Source organism: Protopterus annectens, chromosome 4.part0 (assembly GCF_019279795.1).
Source record: "Protopterus annectens isolate FY-2018-M chromosome 4.part0, PAN1.0, whole genome shotgun sequence".
Taxonomy (NCBI): Eukaryota; Metazoa; Chordata; order Ceratodontiformes; family Protopteridae; genus Protopterus; species Protopterus annectens.
In genome coordinates, this window is record NC_056733.1 from 196,377,982 (window position 1) to 196,399,362 (window position 21,381).

The 21,381-nt window shown below is 43.1% G+C and overlaps 1 protein-coding gene across 1 annotated transcript in view; it reads left to right on the forward strand.

Annotated features, from left to right (window-relative positions):
- MRPL12 (mitochondrial ribosomal protein L12) overlaps positions 1-14,571 on the forward strand; it is a 339,601-nt gene extending 325,030 nt beyond the window's left edge. The window contains exon 3 of the mRNA XM_044069725.1: positions 12,812-14,571. Coding sequence (XP_043925660.1) covers positions 12,812-12,928 — 117 coding nt within the window. The 3' untranslated portion in view covers positions 12,929-14,571. The remainder of the gene's footprint in view (positions 1-12,811) is intronic.
- The last annotated feature ends 6,810 nt before the right edge of the window (positions 14,572-21,381 follow it).

Genomic DNA, 21,381 nt, shown 5'->3' on the forward strand with positions numbered 1-21,381 from the left:
CAGCAAGATGGATTGAAAGGGGTGGTCACTTTTGTAATTTGGTACTATGACATACTGTAGGATGGCCAATAAATTTAAATAATTGAAGGGGTGGGATTTCAAAAATGATGATTTTGTGATTACTCACATAAGCCAGTGAAAGTAGAGAGAAATGAGATATATGGTCAGATTAACATAAGAGGCGGGCAACTAGAAAGACAGTGGTATCTTTTGAAGTTTTAATATGCTGTTAAAACAGAATGCAAGCAAAACACAAGGTAAAGAAAACAAACTACAGTATTCAAAATATAGAAAGGCAATACAGTAATACAAAAAATATAAGCAAACTAACCTTTCCTTCACAGCAAAGTGTAGCAGAGTCTGGATGAGCCTTTCTGGTAAAGCTCTGAAATGTTTTAGTTTACTCCTTAAATAGAAAATTTAGTTCCTAGCTCCACCCCCTCTGTTAACAAGTGATTAACCTTAAATGACCTCTTCTGTCTTATGAGTGAGTCCATAATTAATCAGTTCTTATTTCTGCCTGACTCAGAACAGAGAGAGCTGTGGTCTCTTTTGAAGTTTTAATATGCAGTTAAAACAGAATGCAAGCAAAACACAAGGTAAAGAAAACAAACTACAGTATTCAAAATATAGAAAGGCAATACAGTAATACAAAAAATATAAGCAAACTAACCTTTCCTTCACAGCAAAGTGTAGCAGAGTCTGGATGAGCCTTTCTGGTAAAGCTCTGAAATGTTTTAGTTTACTCCTTAAATAGAAAATTTAGTTCCTAGCTCCACCCCCTCTGTTAACAAGTGATTAACCTTAAATGACCTCTTCTGTCTTATGAATGAGTCCTTAATTAATCAGTTCTTATTTCTGCCTGACTCAGAACAGAGAGAGCTGTGGTCTCTTTTGAAGTTTTAATATGATGTTAAAACAGAATGCAAGCAAAACACAAGGTAAAGAAAACAAACTACAGTATTCAAAATATAGAAAGGCAATACAGTAATACAAAAAATATAAGCAAACTAACCTTTCCTTCACAGCAAAGTGTAGCAGAGTCTGGATGAGCCTTTCTGGTAAATATGCCGCAAGATGCATCTTCGACTATGGAACCTGCTGATGTCTGTACCTTGGATGGGTCCAGAGCTGCTGTGCAGGTACCAGCTTCTGAGGGTGTATTCAGGCCTGCAGACATTCATATTAAACTGACGCCATCGTTTTTTTCCAGGCCTAAAACTCGCACCACGCCTAGAAAACCGACGACCAAACCGCATGCTTAGAATGGCTGAAGACCTTATTACCTTAATTAGGGGAAGCCAGCCTCCCCCCTCTAAGAGACCTAGAACTGATTTTCTTTCTGATTTTTCTGATCAGGAATCTGATGTTTCTGTTCCTTCTGATTACCAGGATTTGCCCTTATCTACTTATGAGGATTCAGATGCAGAGAATTCTATTCCTTCTGCTTCCCCTGAGGATTTTTCTTTCGGTGAGACCTTGCCCACTCTTAGGGAGCATTTCCACTGGGAAAGCCAGGATTTACTCTGAGTCCAAAGAGAGACGCAGGGAATTCTTACTGCTACCTCAACACAGGCCTTTAGCTATCCCTCCTGTTGTGGACATTGTAGATGATGCTTTCTTGGAATCTAGCCTAACTACAAGCACTTTACCTCCAGCTCCCAGAAAACCTGACTGGTACTACAGAGTACCTGAATCTCACAAGTTCCTCTTCAAGAATCCTTCTGCAGATCCAGAGACAATTTCCCAAGGACCAAAAGTCATTAATGCTACTGCTGCCAAAAATCCTACCCCTTCTGATAGAGATTCTAGAGCCTTAGACAGATGGGATAAGAAGGTATACACTTCTGCTACTTTGGCCATTAGGGCTTTAAATTGCCAGTTTCATATGTTAAAGTATCAGCAGCATGTTATGGGGCTACTTAAACAGAAAATTATGTTGATTCCTGACTGTACTGAACACAAAGAATTACAGGATTTAATGCATACTGCAAAATGTTAGTAAACATACTTTGCAATGTGGTTTTGACTCTTCAGAAGCATCTTGCAGGGCTGCTGTCACTGGGTCTGTAATTAGAAGGCATGCTTGGCTTAAGGAACAAAACTTGCCAGATCCTGTAAAAGCTAAATTACTGTATGCTCCCTTAAACCAAGACAGTCTTTTTGGCAACAAAGCAGAAGTCATCCTCAAAAGGATGGGGGGGGGGAAGCTAAAACTATGCAAACTGTTAAAGATTTCCTACAAGTGCAGCCTCCCAGATTCAGTAGGCATTGGCCTTCAAAGAACTGGTCCTTTCCAGTCCCTTCTATGCCTTCTCAGTCCAAACCCAGGAACAGCACACCACCTAGGCTACAGTCTCAGGCTACACACAAACCTAAACTGTGGGGGGCTCCCACTTCCAAAGCAGGGAGTAGTAAGCCACCCCCTTACAGAAAAATGGCACAGTGACTTAACCTTAACCTGTCCAAGCTCTGCTCAATTACCTGCTCCCTTATGATGAAAGCTTGCCCTCCATGCAAAAAAACTGGGAACTCATTAACCAGGACAAGTGGGTTTTGAACATAGTTTCCCAAGGATACAGGTTCCACTTCCACACATTACCAACCCCAAATGGTTGGCCAGACCTACCCCCAAACCAATGGGCAGAGGCCCAACAGCAGGTTCTCTCTCTTCTCAATATCAGGGCTATTCAACCTGTCCCAGCAGAACAAAGGGGGCAAGGTTTTTATTCAAGACTTTTTCTGGTACCCAGAAAAGTCAACTCCTGACGTCCCATCCTGGACTTCTCTATTCTCAACACCTTTCTGGTAGTTCCAAAATTCAAAATGCTAACTCTGCAACAGCTTCTTCCCATGCTAGCCAAGGACGCCTGGCTGGCAACCCTAGACTTAAAGAAAGCTTACCTCCACGTCCCAATAAGGGAATCTTGCAGGAAATACCTACGCTTCAGGGCAGGCTCCATGCACAGTTCTCTGCACTTCCCTTTGGCTTATCTACTGCGCCCAAAGGTATTCACAAAGTGCCTAGCTCCAGCCATTGCGTTTTGCAGGCAGAGAAATATTCAAATTTACCCATACTTGGATGATTGGCTTATTCAGGCCGAAAGCCAGGACTTGCTATTACAGCACTTGGCATTTGTAAAGAAACTTCTAACCTCTCTGGGGTACACCATCAACGAAAACAAATCTCACCTAGTACCCTGCCAACAGATTGTATTCCTGGGAGCAAGCTTGGACACAACTTTCCAGATGGCATTCCTCACTTCGGAGAAACAAGTTTGACAACCTATTTCAAACTACTGGCCACAAAACCCCAGCTGTCTGCAAGGAAAATACTGCAAGCCCTGGGGTTCATGGCCTTTTGCATTTTTACTAATTCCATATGCAAGACCACATATGAGGAAACCCCAGTAATATCTAAAAAGCCTATGATGGTGTCAACATTCTCAGGACCTGGAAACAATGATTTCTGTCATTCCTTGTATGAAGACAGAGTTTCTTTGGTGGGCAGAGGCCTGCTACCACAACAAAAGGGGACTCCCTTTCACTCTACCCCCTGCCGCCCAAACCCTAACAACAGACGTGTCAGACTCTGCATGGGGGGCTCACATGGCAGGGCAGTGCATTCAGGGCAGATGAAACCCAAGACAGATGCACCTGCATATCAATCAAAAAGAAATGTTAGCTGTCTAGAATGCTGTGACAGCCTTCAAAGACCGTATTCTTCCAGGACAACTATTGGTAAGGACAGACAACACCACAGTTATGTGGTACATAAACAAGCATGGGGGAAACCACTCGTACCCTCTCTGCAGACTAGCCATGGCTCTGTGGAACACAGCCTTGAGTTACCAAGTACACCTGCAAGCTCAATTCCTGCCAGGCAAACTAAACTCACTGGCAGACGACCTAAGCAGAAACCTCATGGACCCACATGAATGGAAACTAGAACCCAAAATATTCAACCTCTTGATGAACAAATGGGGGACTCCAGAGGCAGACCTGTGTGCCTCCTCTCAAAACTACCACTTGCACAAATTCTGCAAACGAACTCCCAACAGCCAAGCTTGGAAAGTGGATGCCCTGTCCTTCACCTGGGAAAGCCTCTCAGTTTATGCCTTTCCCCCTCTGCCTCTCCTCTCGAAGGTCCTACTAAAGATCAAACAGGACAAGTCAAGGACAAAACTGATTGCACCAGACTGGCCACGCCAGCACTGGTGCACCCTCTTGCATAGTATGACACTGCGACAACCACGGCACCTGCCTCAGACCCCTTCCCTGCTGTCCCAGCAGGCGGGCCAGATTCTGCACCCTCAGCTTCAAATCATGAACCTTGCAGCCTGGCTAATTCCTTGAGCCTCTCCCCTAGCATCCCTCAGTAAGCAGGTAATAGATGTTCTGGAGGTAAGGAGGCCTAGTACTAGAAAAGCCTATGCTGAAAAGTGTAAAAGATACTGTTCCTGGAGCCTAGCTCAGGGGATGGGCACAGCAGTGCCCAGCTTACCTCATATTCTGCAGTACTTACAGAAATACTCCACAAAGGCCTATCCTCGTCAATTAAAATTCTGCCATTTCAGCACATTATAATACAGAGCCACCCCTCTTCTCTCACCACTTGCCAAAGCAATTCCTTAGAGGGGTCAAGAATTTGACCTCCCAGGAGAGCTCCCACTCCAGCCTGGGACCTCCAACTTTGTATTGGAAAAGCTCACCCCCCCCCCCTCTTTGAACCAGCTGCTACAGCAGAGTTGAAATTCCTTTCTTGGAAAACAGCCTTCCTTCTAGCCATTACTTCAGCTGGAAGAGTGTCTGAATTACAGGCCCTCATGGCAGTGGAACCCTTCATTATCTTCCATGCGGACAGGGTTTCCCTCTGGACTAATCCTTCCTTGATGCCCAAGGTGGTGTCTTCTGTGGCCCTAAATCAGTCCATTCATTTGCCTACTTTTTTCCCTAATCCACAAAACAAAGGGAACAAATACTGCACTCTCTGGATGTGCACAGACTATTTGGAATCTGTTTGGAGAGGACTTAAGCCTATGAGAAAATCTGAGCAGCTGCTAGTTAGCTTTGCTGCAGGGGCAGAGGGGGAAGGCTATTTCAAAGCAAACCATTTCCAAATGGATAGCCCATTGCATCCATTTCTGCTACAAGCACCGTGGAAAACCTACCCCACAGGGGATAAAATCATATTTCACTAGGGCTGCATCTACCTCTGCGGCATTTCTGAGAGGGGTCCCTACCAGGGACATCCTAGAAGCTGCTACCTGGAGCTCTGTACATACCTTCACCAAGCATTGCCACTTGCCTGTCTTTTCTAAATCCAGAGCTGGATTTGCCTCTGCAGTCTTGCAGGGATTAATAGCTGGCCCTAATGCTCTTCAACTTCCTCCTCCCATCCTTAGCTTTGGGAATCAACCCAAATGTGATGACTGCAACAGTGAAACACTAAGAACATATTACAGTTCTGTACACTTACCATAAATGTAGATTTTCGAGTGTATTCACTGTTGCAGTCCTGGTTACCCTCCTTCCCAACCCCCTGACTTCTCTTACCTCTACCTTTCCTTCTTGATGATCATCGTGCATACAGCGGCAGTCATTACAGATTGGTTATCCTGCCGTCAGGTGGGTCCTCGGTCGGCCGAATTCCAAAGTCTAGGTCCAGCGTCAGTCGTCGTCACTTCTTCCCTGACGTCAGTGCGGCAGGGGTATAAAAGAGGCAGCCAGCGCCATTTTCTTCAGTCTTTCTTGCCGCGCGGTGCCCAAAGCAGAAGCAGTTCGCAAGTGCCGGTCGGCCAGCTCCTGAGATTTATGAAAGTATTTCAGCCGAAGTCTTCTTTAAAGCTAAGTACCCCACTGGGGAAACTTTTCTTGCCTCAGACTGATGTCAAACAAAGTTAATAATTGCATTTCTTGTGGGAAGCAAATACCGTACAAGGATTTTCACTCTTTCTGTATACCTTGCTTAGGGCCAGACCACGACGTCTCGGCCTGCCGTTTTTGTGCTAGGTTCAACAAGCGCACTATTAAGCCTGGGCGGACTTCGCACTTCACTATTTTGGCAAAAAATTTAATTATATCATGTCATCGTATACACCAACGCCAGTTTTAAGCAAAAGACGCAAAGACAAGGACCGACATCCGGGGTCTACACCGAGTACTGAGACCACGCTTAGGCCGACTACCGGTTCTCCGGTTCTCAGCGAGGTGCCTACGCCCCTGACTACCGATGAAACTATATTTTACCGGTGACTTCAGTTCCCGAGGTGCAGGCTCATCGGTCTCCATTCCCACTGCAGATACCGACGCCACTCTTGGCGGGGAAACTGAAAATTTAGTGAGGCCTGCCATTTCTGAAGGCGTCTTCAGGCCTTCCACCTTCTCTATTAAATCCTTCACTAAATCTAAAGCTGCCATGAAAACTAAAAAACAGAGTCCTCACACCTCATCTCAAAGCCCCATGCCTAAAAAACAGATGCTTAAAATGGCTGAGGATTTGATAACTCTCGTCAGGGGGTCTCAACCCCCCTCTGACAAAAGACCCAGATTGGAGGAAGACCACCCTTCCTCAGACCAGGCTTCTATTACCTCAGACCATTCTGAGGACCAGGATTATGCCTTTTCCTTTTTTGAAGACTCTGATGCTGAGGAGTCTATTCCCTCGGTCTCCCCCCCTGAAGACTACTCTTTTGGGGAAATCCTGCATACATTGAGGGAGTACTTTCACTGGGAAGGCCAAGATTACTCAGATTCCAAGAAAAGGCTCAGGGAATTTCTACTGCTCCCCCAGCATAGGCCCCTGGCTATCCCTCTTGTTTTAGATATTTTGGATGATGTGTACGCAGAAGCCGGTCTTAATCCAGATTCTTTACCTCCAGCCCCTGTTAAACCGGACAGGTATTACCGGGTCCCTGATTCTCACCAGTTCCTTTATAAAAGCCATACTGCTGACCCAGAAACAATTTCACAGGGTCCCAAGGGAATAAAGGCCTCTACTGCTAAAAACCCTTTACCTTCACAGAGAGATTCCAGAGCATTAGAAAGGTGGGGGAAAAAGGTGTATACATCTGCCACTTTAACCATGAGGGCATTAAACTGTCAATTTCATATGTTAAAGTACCAACAGTTTTTGTTATCTCAGCTGAAAAGCAAAATGACACAAACAGAACAACCAGATTTGAAAGAGTTGCAGGATTTGTTGCATGGAGCAGAGCAAGTGGGTAAACATACCTTGCAGTGTGGTTTTGATGCTTTAGAGGCCTCATGCAGAGCTGCTGTCACGGGGTTTGTCATACGTAGACATGCTTGGCTCAAAGAGCAAACCTTACCAGATCATGTCCAAGCAAAGTTATTAGATGCACCACTTCAAAAAGATGTATTGTTTGGTGTTAAAGCTGAGGAGGTACTAAAGAAAATGGAGGAAAAAGCGAAATCTATGCAGACAGTGAAAGATTTCTTGCAGGTGCAACCTCCACGCTTCAGCAGAAACTGGCCTTCAAAAAATTGGTCCTTTCCAGCCACGGACAGACCTTAAAGGGGCAGATACAGACGCCCAAGGGGTAGAGGACAACCTCGAGGATCTTAGAGGTAGACCGTGGCAAGCACCAACCCCAAGAGGTGGAGAAGATAGATCACAGTCATATAGAAAACAGACACAATGACTTCCCCCTATGCCTGCCAAGCAAAGCTATAATGACAGCACCTTTGGCCAGGAAACTGGCATTATTTTCAAAAAACTGGCACATTGTTACAAAAGACAAATGGATTCTGGACATTATAGACAGAGGCTACAGGTTCCACTTTCACACCCTTTCAAAAATGTGAGGCTTACCAAACCTGCCACAAAATCAAAGGGCAGAGGCACAAAGACAAATTTCTGCTTTCATGGATATGAAAGCGATTCAAGAGGTACCTGCAAAAGAACAAGGTCAAGGTTTTTATTCCAGACTATTCCTGGTATCAAGGAAGGACAAAGATTGGAGACCCATCTTAGACCTATCCATCTTAAACACATATCTACAGGTGCCAAAATTCAAGGTGCTCACATTACAGCAGCTTCCCATGCTGGGCAAGGAGTCTTGGCTGGTAAAACTGGACCTCAAGGAGGCATACCTGCATGTCCCTATCAGACAAGATTGCAGAAGATACCTCAGATTTCTTGCAGGTTCAACCCATTACCAATTCTCTGCATTGCCCTTTGGCTTATATACTGCGCCCAGAGTGTTTACGAAATGCCTGGCATCAGTAATTGCCTTCTGCAGACAACAAGGAATACAAATCTTCCCATATCTGGACGACTGCCTGATCCAAGCGGACAGCAAGGACATTCTATTGCAGCATCTGGCGTTTGTAATAAAACTGTTAAACTACCTGGGATACACAGTGAACAAAAAGAAATCAAAACTAATACCTTCTCAACAGATAATTTTCCTGGGTGCCAGCTTAAATACAACCACCCAGATGGCCTACCTCACGCCAAACAAACAAGGGCAACTGTCTCAATACTTCAACAAAATGGCAACTTTCATCAGACTAACTGCAAGGAAAGTCCTGCAGGCTCTGGGATTCATGGCATCTTGCATCCTACTAATACCATGTGCAAAGCTGCATATGAGGAAACTACAATGGTACCTAAAAAACTTATGGTCTCAACACAGCCACAGCTTGGAAACAATTATACCACTCATTCCATGCCTTCAGAAGGAATTTTTGTGGTGGGCTCAAGCATGCCATAGAAACACAGGTCTCCCTTTCTGTTTACCTCAAGCAACTCAAATCATCACAATGGACGCCTCAGTCTACGCCTGGGGAGCACACATGGAAGATCAGTGCATTCAGGGAAAATGGTCCCAAAAAAAGAAGCACCTACACATTAACCAAAAGGAGATGCTAGCCGTGCAAAATGCTGTTATGACCTTCAAAAACCTACTGCATCCAGGCCAGGTATTGATAAGGACAGACAACACCACAGTCATTTGGTACTTAAACAGGGGGGGAACTCATTCATACCCCCTGTGCAGGCAAGCCATGACCCTGTGGAACACAGCACTGGAATTACAAATTCAACTACAGGCACAATTCCTGCCAAGGAAGGAAAACACACTGGCAGACAACTTAAGCAGAAATATGACAGACCCTCACGAATGGAAGTTGCATCCTCAAGTCTTCTCAAAGATAACTCAGGCATGGGGACAGCCAGACATAGATCTATTTGCTACCCACAGAAATCACCAGTTGGAAAAATTTTGTTCAAGGACCTGTCATCCACAGGCCTGGAAAGTGGACGCACTCTTTCAATTGGACAACATTGACAGTCTATGCCTTCCCGCCTCTTCCTCTACTGACCAAAGTTCTATTAAAAGCCAGAGCAGAGAGGCCACAAATGATTCTCATTGCTCCAGACTGGCCATGACAGCACTGGTATCCTCTCCTTAAGAGCCTGACACACTCACCACCATGGATCCTACCTCTAGTTCCTCTTCTGTTGTCCCAGCACAATTACAAAACCCTTCACAGCCAGCTCAAAACCCTAAATCTAGCTGCATGGAAAATACCTTAATTTCCCAACAGACTCTCCTCTCCAAGGAGGTGCAGGATGTCATCTTGGAGGCCAGAAGACCCTCTGCTAGAAAAGCTTACTCCGCCAAATGGAAACGATTTTGTTCCTGGAATCAAGAAAAGGGCCAGAATCCTTGGTAATAAATATACCTCAAATTTTACAGTACCCAGCTGAGATGTTAAACAGTGGGCTTTCCTTCTCCTCCATCAAGATCCACGCTTCAGCCGTTTCTGCACAATACAATACAGGTCCTCCTTTATTCTCACATCCTCTATTAAGGCAGTTCCTCAGAGGGGCAAAAAATATAAAACCCCCACGGAAGCCACCAGTCCCAGCTTGGGACCTCAACATTGTATTGGAAAAGCTGACCCTGCCTCCCTTTGAGCCAGCTTCTTCAACAGAGCTACAATACCTGTCGTGGAAAACAGCCTTCCTTCTGGCTATTACCTCAGCATGCAGGGTTTCGGAACTACAGGCCCTCATGGCTGTGCAACCATTCATCATTTTCCATCAGGACAGAGTTTCCTTATGAACCAACCCTACCTTCATGCCAAAGGTAGTATCCAGTGTAGCTTTGAATCAGACTATTCATTTACCTCCCTTTTATCCAAATCCACAGAACAAAGGGGAGAGACTACTACATTCCTTGGACATTCACAGACAACTTCATTATTACTTGGACAGAACAAAGCCATTCAGGAAATCTGAGCAGCTCTTTGTGTCCTATGCTACAGGTGCTCAAGGAAAGGCTATTTCCAAACAGACAATTTCAAAATGGATCCCACTGCATACGCTTTTGTTATTCATTTAATGGAAAATCTGTGCCTGTATACATCAGATCCCACTCCACCAGGGCTACAGCTACCTCTGCAGCTTTCCTCAGGGGGGTCCCTACCAAGGACATTTTGGAAGCAGCTACTTGGAGTTCAGTGCACACTTTCTCCAAGCACTACCACCTTCCACTATACTCAAAATCTAGAGCGGGCTTTGCCACAGCAGTCCTGCAGGACATCCTTCCCTCTCCTAGTTCCACTTAGTGCCTACCACCCTTACTTAGCTTTGGGATTCTACCCATCTGTAATGACTGCAGCTGTATGCACGATGAACATAGTACAGTTTTGTACCTACCATAAATGTAGATGTTCGCGTGCTCATACAGCTGCAGTCCAGGTTACCCTCCCTCCATCCCCTTTTAGGACAGGCTTTAGGACAAACACCTTTATCATACAACCTATTTGGGGTATTCTTTTATGGTGTATTTGCTTGCAACTACTGTTTTTGATTTATCTATATTGCATGTTTGCATAATTTTATGTTTTGCCTTCCTTCTGGGGCACCTGACATCTGGGGCAAGAAAAACTGAAGAAAATGGCGTTGGCTGCCTCTTTTATACCCCTGCCGCACTGACGTCAGGGAAGAAGCGATGACAACCGACGCCAGACCTAGACCTTGGAATTCGGCCGACCGAGGACCCGCCTGACAGCAGGATAACCCATCTGTAATGACTGCAGCTGTATGAGCACTCTAACATCTACATTTATGGTAGGTACAAAACTGTACTTTTGGCATATACTATATCATGTGTATTTGCTTTTTGCTGGGGGTATACCATACCACACAATTGCTTCCTATTGTGGGGGCACCTGACATCTGGGACAAGAAAAACTGATGTAATGGCATCCGCTGCATGCTTTATACCCCTGACGACCTGACGTCAAGGAAGAAGCGACAGCATCCGACGCAGAAATCCGAAGACTCGGGTATTCAGGCCGGCTGAGGGCTGCCTGCAGGGAGATAACCCAAATGTGATGACTGCAACAGTGAATACACTCGGAACATCTACATTTATAAGTGTACATAACTGTACTTTTCTTATACAGTGGGCCAAGATAAACAGTAATGAAGGTACTAGAACATGGAGCAGAGAAAGAGTAAAAGAAAATCTATTTCAATAACTATGATTTTGTACCTTAAGGTTAAGGTGGCCATATGGGAGAGCTTTAATATTTGCAATCTATTAAAAAAATTGGAAGCAAGCCCTAAAACAAATTAGGATACATTTGTTTTGTATTTGGGAAAAAAATGCGTTGAAAATTCTACTAGAAAGGGTAGTCTGAAATTGTAGTTGTGCAATTATACCAACAGTTCAGTTTTTGCCTTCTTACATGATGTAGCTGCAGTGGACAGTGATTTCCTCAGTTATGGTGTACCAGCACTGGGTACTGTCCCGATTTTGCTTAAGTATTGTTCGTGAACACCTGCCATGCATGGCAGGCATAGCTGCATTGGGAGTTGTCTACCACCTGCTATAGCAACAGTGGGCATTGTGATTTCCTACCCAACATGACTACTCTATACTAGGCACTGTCAGTCTCTTGCAATGCATATTGTACGTTTGATTGTTGTTGACCCCCCCTCCCACCTCATGGTGTGGCTTTAGTTGATGGTGGTTGTCTACCAAATGGCGTAACTGCAGTGGGTGTTGTGTTCCCACCACAGTTTATAAATGCAGTTGTCCTTGATCTGCCCTAGGGTATGTTGTAATTGCCACATCATGGTGTAAAAGTGGCGAGTACTGCCTCCCCCCCCCCAATACTCCCATACTTAACCCACATGGCATAGGTGTACTGGACAGTGTTCCTCCTGCTCCACTACTTGGTGTAGCTTCTGTGAGTGTCCCATGTTGTCCCAGTAGTAGGTATTCTCCATATGGTATCCCTGTAGTGGGTTTTAACTGATTTATGACTTTTTGTAGTAGTTATCTTGAAACGGATTTAGCTAGTAATTATTCAGCCAAGTCACAATTACAAATGCATTGCCACTTTCTAAAGATTAAAATACAGTGCTGCATAGATGAAAATTTTTATCAGACTCAAGTACACCCGCTGCTTTTAGAATTCAGACATTTCAGTAATATGCAAGACCCAAATGCATTGTCTTTACTGTCTTGTCACCTTTGTTGCCCCATGGTTTGTTAGGAGTATCTGTTTTAAATAATAGACAGTAGAGTGCAATGGGTCAGGCTATAATTAGTACTGCTTGTGGCAATTTCTCCAGTATAGCCTGGAAGTATAAAGGGCAAAAGGCCAGCTGTGCCTTTGTAAGCTTGTACATGTAATGTAAATATAATGGTGTCTCTCAGCTATTGTAGTTTATTATTACACGTGGTTTAAAATTAGAAAGGTCTCTCGCTTTGATAGATCCTTGTGCTTTACTGCTCTTTTCATTTTTTAATTTTGTCTCATTCAGGCTAAGAAGCTGGTGGAATCCCTGCCACAAGAAATAAAAGCAAATGTTTCCAAAGACGAAGCAGAAAAAGTGAAGGCTGCCCTAGAGGCTGCAGGAGGAACTGTTGCCTTGGAGTAGTGGAATGCCTGCACTGAGTAGTAGTGTGTGAGGGATTGCAAGACAAGTTGGAAGATTGAAATCTGGACTGCAGGTGGCTAGAAATTCCTCTCCTGACCTGGGAGGACTAAGACTACTGTATTTCAAGTTGCCTTCATTTCATATGTGACCAAGTCTTTGCTAGCATGTATTTACGCTACTGGGGTATGTGCTTCCACATTGAAATAGTAGGCAACAAAGACTATGACTTATGGCGTCATGAGGGGAACCAAGATATGCCTGCTTTACTGGACATACAATTTTTGCTTTGTCCTTTTGTTTAAATAATAGTGTACCTTTTTTCCAGAACATTTGCCTCTGTAAACTTTTTGTTGTTCTACAGTGTGTTTATTTTGTCATTTCTCATCCATTCCCATTCCAGGACACTTATTTAGCCATATTTCATCCTTTACAGATGGAACTGGTCAACTACCGGATGACTTTTGGTACATCTGGCCCCTTCTTTTTCGACTGGAACAGAATACATTGCATTAAACATTACACACAGCTTGGTAGAAAACTGTTTAGGTCTTTCACATTGCTCAGATTATCTTGCTATATCCTAACCAGCATCTGAGCCCCTTGCCATAAGCAAGTTCTCCATCCTATGTAAATTAAAGTTCTCCTGTTTTGACTTTCTGTGATGCTTTTAACCTGTTTGCAGATTGTTACACTACTGTCATGTTGAACAGCCTTATTAGCTTAGTTTGTGTTGTTAATTCAGTCTTATTAGGATACTGGTATCTTGCACCAGTTTTGCCTTTTGTGAGATTTATGCTGGTCTCTCCTCACTCGCCACCTCCCATCCTGGTATTTGTTTATTTTATGTCCCTCCTTGATCGGGTTTTCGTAGAATCCATGGACTGTTAAAGTTGCTGCTTGAACTGCCACTAGAGTTCACACAATATATCCAAGGATGATGCGTCTGTCAAGTGTTAGAAATTGTAACAACCATACACTGCATTTAGATTTGTCAAGCCTAGTGTATCACTAGGCTTTCGAAATAATGTCCTGTTCTGATCTAATCTGATCGAAGAGTTTCATGGTCCTGTTTAACCAAGGTAATCAAATACAGTGCTTTCCCTACACTTTATGCCTTTGCCAACAGTTTTTGACTTGACTTTTGGGTTTGTGTTGCATTTGTCCTCTCGGGTTGGGTATGGTTCGGTACAGTTTTCTTAATTCTTGCTGTAGCCCAAATGTTTGGATTCCTATGATCTGTCATGTTATGCCTCACTTTATTAAGGACCTGCTTTGTACCCTTGTCTCTGCCTTCTTTTATCCATTTTGTGCACCGTTGTGAGTTTTGGACAACTCCATCCAATACCAAGCTCATTGTTCTGCTGCAATCTCTAAGCATTATATTATAGTTGATGACGTTTTAAATTCAAAGCATTTCTTTTCCCTAATTGTATCACTGTCCTACAGCTTTATTTAAATACAACAGTATTTTTATATTTTTTATACAAACAAGACTTTTCCGAGCCATCTGTCGACATTAACGCAACCTTTGCCTCCTGATTGTCTAGGGAGTGTTATCTTCCTGGAGTGTCTCTGGCAGCATATTTTGAGTCCCATCGTATGGGTTGGAAAAATCAGAATAAATCAGTGAAATCATTGCTTAAGTAATTTGATTCATGCTTTTGTTTACTGGGTAGGTGCTTGCCAAGGACAGTTTATCATGTGCGTTTTCTTCATAGAAAGTGCAAGGTACCATGAAACAGCATATAGGTATAGCATTACAAGAAAAGACTGAATAATAAACAAGGTTAATGTACAAATGCAGATATAAACCGAGAGTCTGGATTCTTGGCTTTGGTTCTGGAGTAGTTTGCCTATCTAATCTAGCACAAACTGTTAAATGTATGATTTGCTGTGTACCATTTCATAAGAGTAGGAAGAGGGCACAAGGACACCATCTTTGTCAGGGCTTGTGGACAGTTGTGTAATAAGGAAGATCATGAGGATACCCTGTGTCTTTTAGACTGATTCTGATATGAGAAGTTGACAGATGATTCTTTGTATTGAAGCAGCTTGATTGCTGTCCATTAAAAACAAACAGCATAATGGAAGAACTCTCAGTAAGTGTGTCTGCAAGGAACAAGCCCACCCCCAAAACACACATTGGGGAAGGGAGAAATTTCCCAGAACAGTGAAGAGCAGTGTCTGGCAACAGTTTGATTTGCTGTGAGAATAGTAAAGTTTTCCAAGCTTTTGTACATCAGGGAAATAGTGCTATCTTTTGCATAATAAGATTGAATGGGCATTGTGTGCTGTTTCACCAAGTGCTAAGTTGTAGTTCTTTTCACCACAAATGTGGTATAAAAAGTACTGATTTCATTGTGTCCATTCATGGTAAAGCTGCTAGGTAGTTTGACCTGCTGTGGGTCCAAGGTGCATTAAACATCAGTGGAACTGTTCACAGGGCAGTGGTGGAGTTTTGTAATGTAAAGCGGGCCTTGCTTGGCAAATGCTATCCCTAAAATGAACCAGAGTATTCAGCTTTCGTTTGTGGCAAAATAGTCATCATAGTCGAGAGAAAAAAATATTCTGGAATGAAGGGACCTTTATAACAGAACTTTATTTTATTTATTTTTTTTTTTTAAGTACAGCAACTGTTTTGTAAATTTACTAGAGTTTGATGTGATTTAACAGGTTGAGGTAGTAATGGGCAGAAAGGAGTAGAGGTGTAGAAATTAAAATAGGAAAAGTTTTTTCATTTGCTCACTTTTGTGTGGCTGTCCTTCATAAGCATCACTGTTGAAGTCCTCTCTTTTGTGACCTCTCTGACTGATTTTGGGATAGCCTAAGAATAAAGGCACACCTCAGTAGTTTTTACTGCAGTACAGTTAATTTTAAGGCTATGTGTAAAGATTCATCAGTCTAGTGCTTTGGTTATTACCCATCCAAGACTAGGCATTCGGGTTTCTTTTGGAGACATTTGGTTACAGCCATCGGTGTGTGGCAGAATAATACCAACTTACACACACGCACATGTAAGTGTAGACACTGAATCCCTCCGAGATTTTCAGTTTCAAATGCATTTTTGTCTAGGATCTCCCCATATGTTTTGTAGTTTTTTGTGTTAATTTTTGCTCCAAAAAAGGCAACATCCCCTTACTTCTACTTGGACAAGAAGTTGAGTCCATTACTAAAAAAGGCTGTCTTGACTGACTGTGTTTAGCAGCTGTTTGAATTAGGCGTACATCTTTAGTAGCATATAGAGAAACTAGCCCACAATGAGAAGGTAACGTGGAAGGCCAAGGACACCACTAACATCCCATCTGTGGTTTGTAGGCCAAAAGACAGTTCCATGAAGGCACCTGCACAACCTTTGGCTTCAATGCCTGTTAAGGCAAGGCCTGTAGTAGTGCGCACGTGGAGGTGACTGCATTTGGTTACTTCCACATGTTTTAGGGCTGTAGTAGGCATGGTTGGTTTGGAGGTCAGGTCTCAGATGTCCAGCCCATATGCATCAGTTATGGTGACACCAGAGAAAGGAAGTGAGAGGATTGCCCAAGGTTGCCGTGTCAAGGTCAGGGACTCACTGTTGCCACTACTGGCAGTAAAGACCATGTCTGCTGGCTAGGGATGCCTGACATTTGGGAATTGGCATCTGTTAGTCAGCTGCATAGCAAATCCTCAGGGTCTGTTCCTTAGACTGATGTTAATGAAGCTTCTGCGTTTTGAGTTGGTAGCAAGATAGTTCAGAAGATCTCAGTGCCCTTACTTGCACTTATGCTCCCCCTACCTCTGTGGGCTGAGGTCATTTGCTGGATGTGCAGTGCATAAAGAAGATTTTAGACGTTGGAATTCCATCTGGTTGCTTTAATAGCAAAAATATCAAGTGTTGGGCTGAGATTCTTGCTAAACATTTCATTGAGTCATCAGGTCATTTGAGTACCTTGTCGTCTGCCAGTCGAGCTGATGTAGATCTCATTATGTGGAAAAAGGAAAAACACTTCAGATTTCGGACCTCAGATGATGCTCATTTGCCTTCGGCCAGCCCTCCTAGGCTTGTGATTGCCGAAGAAGATAAGGTGCCTACACAGCCCCCTTCGACTGAGGTGGCACAGGCCTCTATCGAGATCTGTTAGGAGTCCAATATGACTCCAGGTCCCTCTACTTCTTTACAAGCTGTAGGAGTTAGCGCATTGGTTGGGTCCAGTACCGTTTCTCAGGTTTCATCTTTCATTGACTGCTCTAAAACTGACAACGGCTCTTTGCATTGCCAGGAGATCACCTCAGCCTACCATTCGCTGGAGTCCGTTCGTTCAGGTCCTATTGTGGAGTTGGCCCTAGACCAAAATCTAAGGTCAAAAATCTAAGGCCATTCACAAAAAAGCTACCCCTGAAGATATTTCTTTTGGGGAGATATTGCATAACCCGAGGGAGCACTTCAAATGGTAAGCTCAGGACTACCTCAATCCAAGAAAAGGATTAGTGGATTTCTTAATCTCCCTGAGCATAATCCCCTTGCCATTCCCCCAGTCTTAAAAGTGGTAACAATGTCTTCCTAGATTCTTCTTTACAGCCACACACACACTGCCCCTCAAAACCTGACAGATTTTACGGGGTTCTAGATTCCCACAGACACCTTTCTAAGAACCCGGTGACAGATCCTGAAGTGGAGACTCCAAGCCTTAAGGGAGCAAAAGCTAGCTCTTCAAAAAACCCTTTGCCTACAGACAAGGAGAGAGCAGAGCCTTAGACAGGTTTGGAAAGAGAGTCTACACCACTGCTACCCTTATTATGAGGCTTTTAAACTGCCAGTTTCATATGGTGAAGTACCAGGAAACTATTCTTGAACAGTGAAACAAAAACTAATGGAGATTAAAAATAAGGCCCTCTTAAAGGAATTACTGGATTTATTCAACTTCTGCTTTCAGGTGGCTAAACATTCTCTGCACTGTGGTTGAGTTGCCCTGGAAGCCTCCAGTAGAACAGCAGCCACAGGATCCATAATTTTTATTTTGTTTTATTTAGTTTATATTTGTTGACCGGGATAGTCTGACTGGATGCATGTCCATTTTCAGCGGAGGCCCGGGGAGAAAAGCTCCAAGGGTAAGCAGATACAGCATTACATAATACCAGAATTACATATTACAAACCGACTGTTTACAGAGATTACACAAGTAAGCAAGCTAAACAAGTTCCACAGGTTAGAGTTAATCCCAAACGTGTCAGGATTAAATTAAATTACACAGTAAACTGGTTAACAGATTTTTACACATTCTAGAGAGAGTTAGCCAGGCTTGATACATTTACATAGCCAGTTAAGTGACAAATGTTGTTTGTCTAGTTTTAAATTGATCTAAGGTGGAAAGTAAGGTAATATCAGCTGGAAGAGAGTTCCAGGATCTACTTAGAGTTTGCAAAGAGAGAGTCACCGGCTGTGTTATTAATTTTGCTAGTCTGAATTAGTTTGTTAGAGGATTGAAGCGGTCTAGGGTTGTTATAGAGGGTGATAATATTTTTAAGTGCAGGAGTATTGTCCGGATTATAGATGATTTTATAGGCCATAATCAGCTGGTTATACTGGATTAGGCTGGGTATTTCAAGCCACCCAAGCTGATTTAGATTGATGTGATGATGTGTCCTAAAAGGCAGCCCAGTGGCAAACCTGGCAGTGTGGTTGTAGCAAATTGAGAGTTTAAGGACAGTCTTGTTTAAATTTGAGAGTAGAGGGGATGCATACAGAAGGGTTGAAAGAAGATGAGAGCGAGATACGGCACTTTTAGCTGGAGGGGTTAGGAAGGCTTTGATTCTGTAAAGTGACCCTAGTTTTTTATTAATGGTTTTGATAGTTTGGTCAACATGTAGGTCAAATTTTAGATTATTATCTATGATGACACCTAATAGTTTTGTAGAGGGGTCAGGGGAGATTATTGTGCCATCATTTGAATTTATGGTAAAGGTGAAAGTGGTAGACCTACGTGTTGGTGAAAATAACAGCATTTTAGTTTTTTGGGGGATTTTAGGATCAGATGACGTTCAGAAAGCCAGTTTTCTATTGTATTAAAGATGGTCTGGGTAGCTGACCATAACTCTATTAGAGATGTGGCCGAGCAAATCAGAGTAAAGTCATCAGCATATTGGATACAGCTGACTTTTGGGATGATAGTATAAAGGTTGTTAATGAAGATGGAGAACAGCAAGGGCCTTAGTATAGAGCCTTGTGGTACTCCAAAGGTGTTAGGTAGAAGGTTATAGTTTGTTCTGCCAGAGAACAGCCTGCTGTCGATCATTCAGGTAGGATTGAAACCATTGAAGGGCACTAGTACCTAGACAGAATGTTTGCAGGGTGTGGATTAAAACTTGGTGATCAACCATATTGAATGCCTTGGCAGGATCCAAGAAGAGGGCTGAGGATATATAATTATTGTTGCGATTATGACTTATGGTGTTGATAAAGGCTAGGAGGGCTGAAGTAGTGCTGTGATGAGGACAGTAGCCATGCTGAGTGTCTACCATAAGGTAATTCTGGATTAAGTGGTGCATGAGTTGTCTATGAATAAATTTTTCCGTAATCTTTGCAAGTGGAGAGAGTATAGCTATTGGCCTGTAATTGGAAAATTCAGTAGAGCTGCCTCCTTTGTGAAGTGGGATTACACGGGATATTTTCCAGATGGTGGGAATTTTGGCTTCTACTATGGTTCGATTGATTAGTATTGAGACTGGGTAAACAATAGCATCAGCTGATTTTTTTGTAGGTACTCGACAGGGAGTTGATCAGCAGAAAGTGTAGTGGGTTTTAATTTTTTGATCAAGGTACGGATAAGTGAAGTGGCGACTGGTTGGAAGCTGAATGCGAGTAGGTTTCTAGGGGTTTCAGGTAGTAGGTTTCAGGACCAGGGGAGCTAGGAGGTAGTTGGCTAGCTAGGGCTTGAATTGTCTCCATAAAGAATCTGTTAAAACTGTAAAACATCTTCAGGGGGTTTATCAGTAGTAGCAGCAGGGATTGGGGTTGAAGTTTGTCCAGGATGTAGTAGATTATTTAAACCTGCCCAAAACTTCTGAGGGTTATTTTGATTTACTGTCTGTAAATTACAGTAGTATTGTTTTTTGTCTTGTAAAATGGATTTTTTTTAGTTTTGTTCCTGGATTGCCTGTATTTAATGTGATCTTGGGGGTCTTTAGAAGAATGTCATAAAGCCCATGCTTTGTTTCTAAGGGTAATTTTGAGTTTAGACTCTTGTTCTCTTTGAACGAACAGGTGCATGCAAATAAAGGATCTCAAGGAATTTGTTGTTGCTACTGCTTCCTCTAAGGGGAGGTGTTTTAGAATAGACCAATTACATGAGTTTAGTTCTTGTTGGAATTTGGCAGGGTCAAAGTTTTTATTGTTTCTAACCTTTCTGAGTAAGTGTTGGGAATTAATGGCTTTGTGCTTAATTACATATGTGACAAGGTGATCGCTTGGGCCATCAGGGAGGGTACCAGAGGTGTACAGTTGGGGGTGACTATTTACGAGTACCCAGTCAAGTATGCTTTCTTTTTGGTTGGGTTTACCTATCCTGGTAGGGGTGGATATGATTTGTGTAAATGCATGCAGGTTAATATGGATGGTTGGGAATTCTGAGGAACAGGTGCCCCGGTCTATGTTAAAGTCTCCAAGTAGTAGGGTTTCTTGGGGGTAGTGACATGATAGCCAGTGCAGGATATCTTCAAATGTAGATATATTGTTACCTGGGGGAATGTACATACAGATGATATTAATGCATTCATTTTTATTAAGTTGCAATTTGGTGGCAAGAATCTCTGAGTTATTAATCTGAGGTGGTTGTATTACATCTATGGTGGCATTCAACTCAGATTTATAGAGTACAGCTACGCCACCCCTCTTCCTCGAAGCACGATCCAGCCTGTGTATGTTGTACCCAGGTGGTAACACTTTATTATCTGTAGTGTTAGGTTTTAACCAGGTTTCAGATAAACAGAGAATCTCAGGGGAGTGGACATCCAGAAGTGCATGCAATTCATGTACCTTGTTATTAATGCTTGTAATAATGAGATGACAGACTAGGAGTTAGTTGGCCTATTAATTGTAGGTTTATAGCTTAGATTGCAAGTAGAGGGGGTATGTGTATCTGAAGTGGGTGGGCCAGGTTTGGGGTGAATATCACCACCAAGTATTAGGTTAAGTCTATACTTGGTGATGAACTTCAGGCATGTGTTTATTAGTTTGTGATAGTGTTTGGATCTAGAGCTAATGTGCCTGGGGTTGAGATGTTAGCAAGAAAACAAACAGGCTCAGGATATCCAAGATAAACCAAGTACTCCGATGTCAGTAGTGTCTTCTAGCGTTTTGGCTATCAGAAATGTGGTAGCTTCTTCAGAGGACAAATTACTACCACATTTTTGGTAGCGAAAACGCTAGAAGACACTACTGACATCGGAGTACTTGGTTTATCTTGGATATCCTGAGCCTGTTT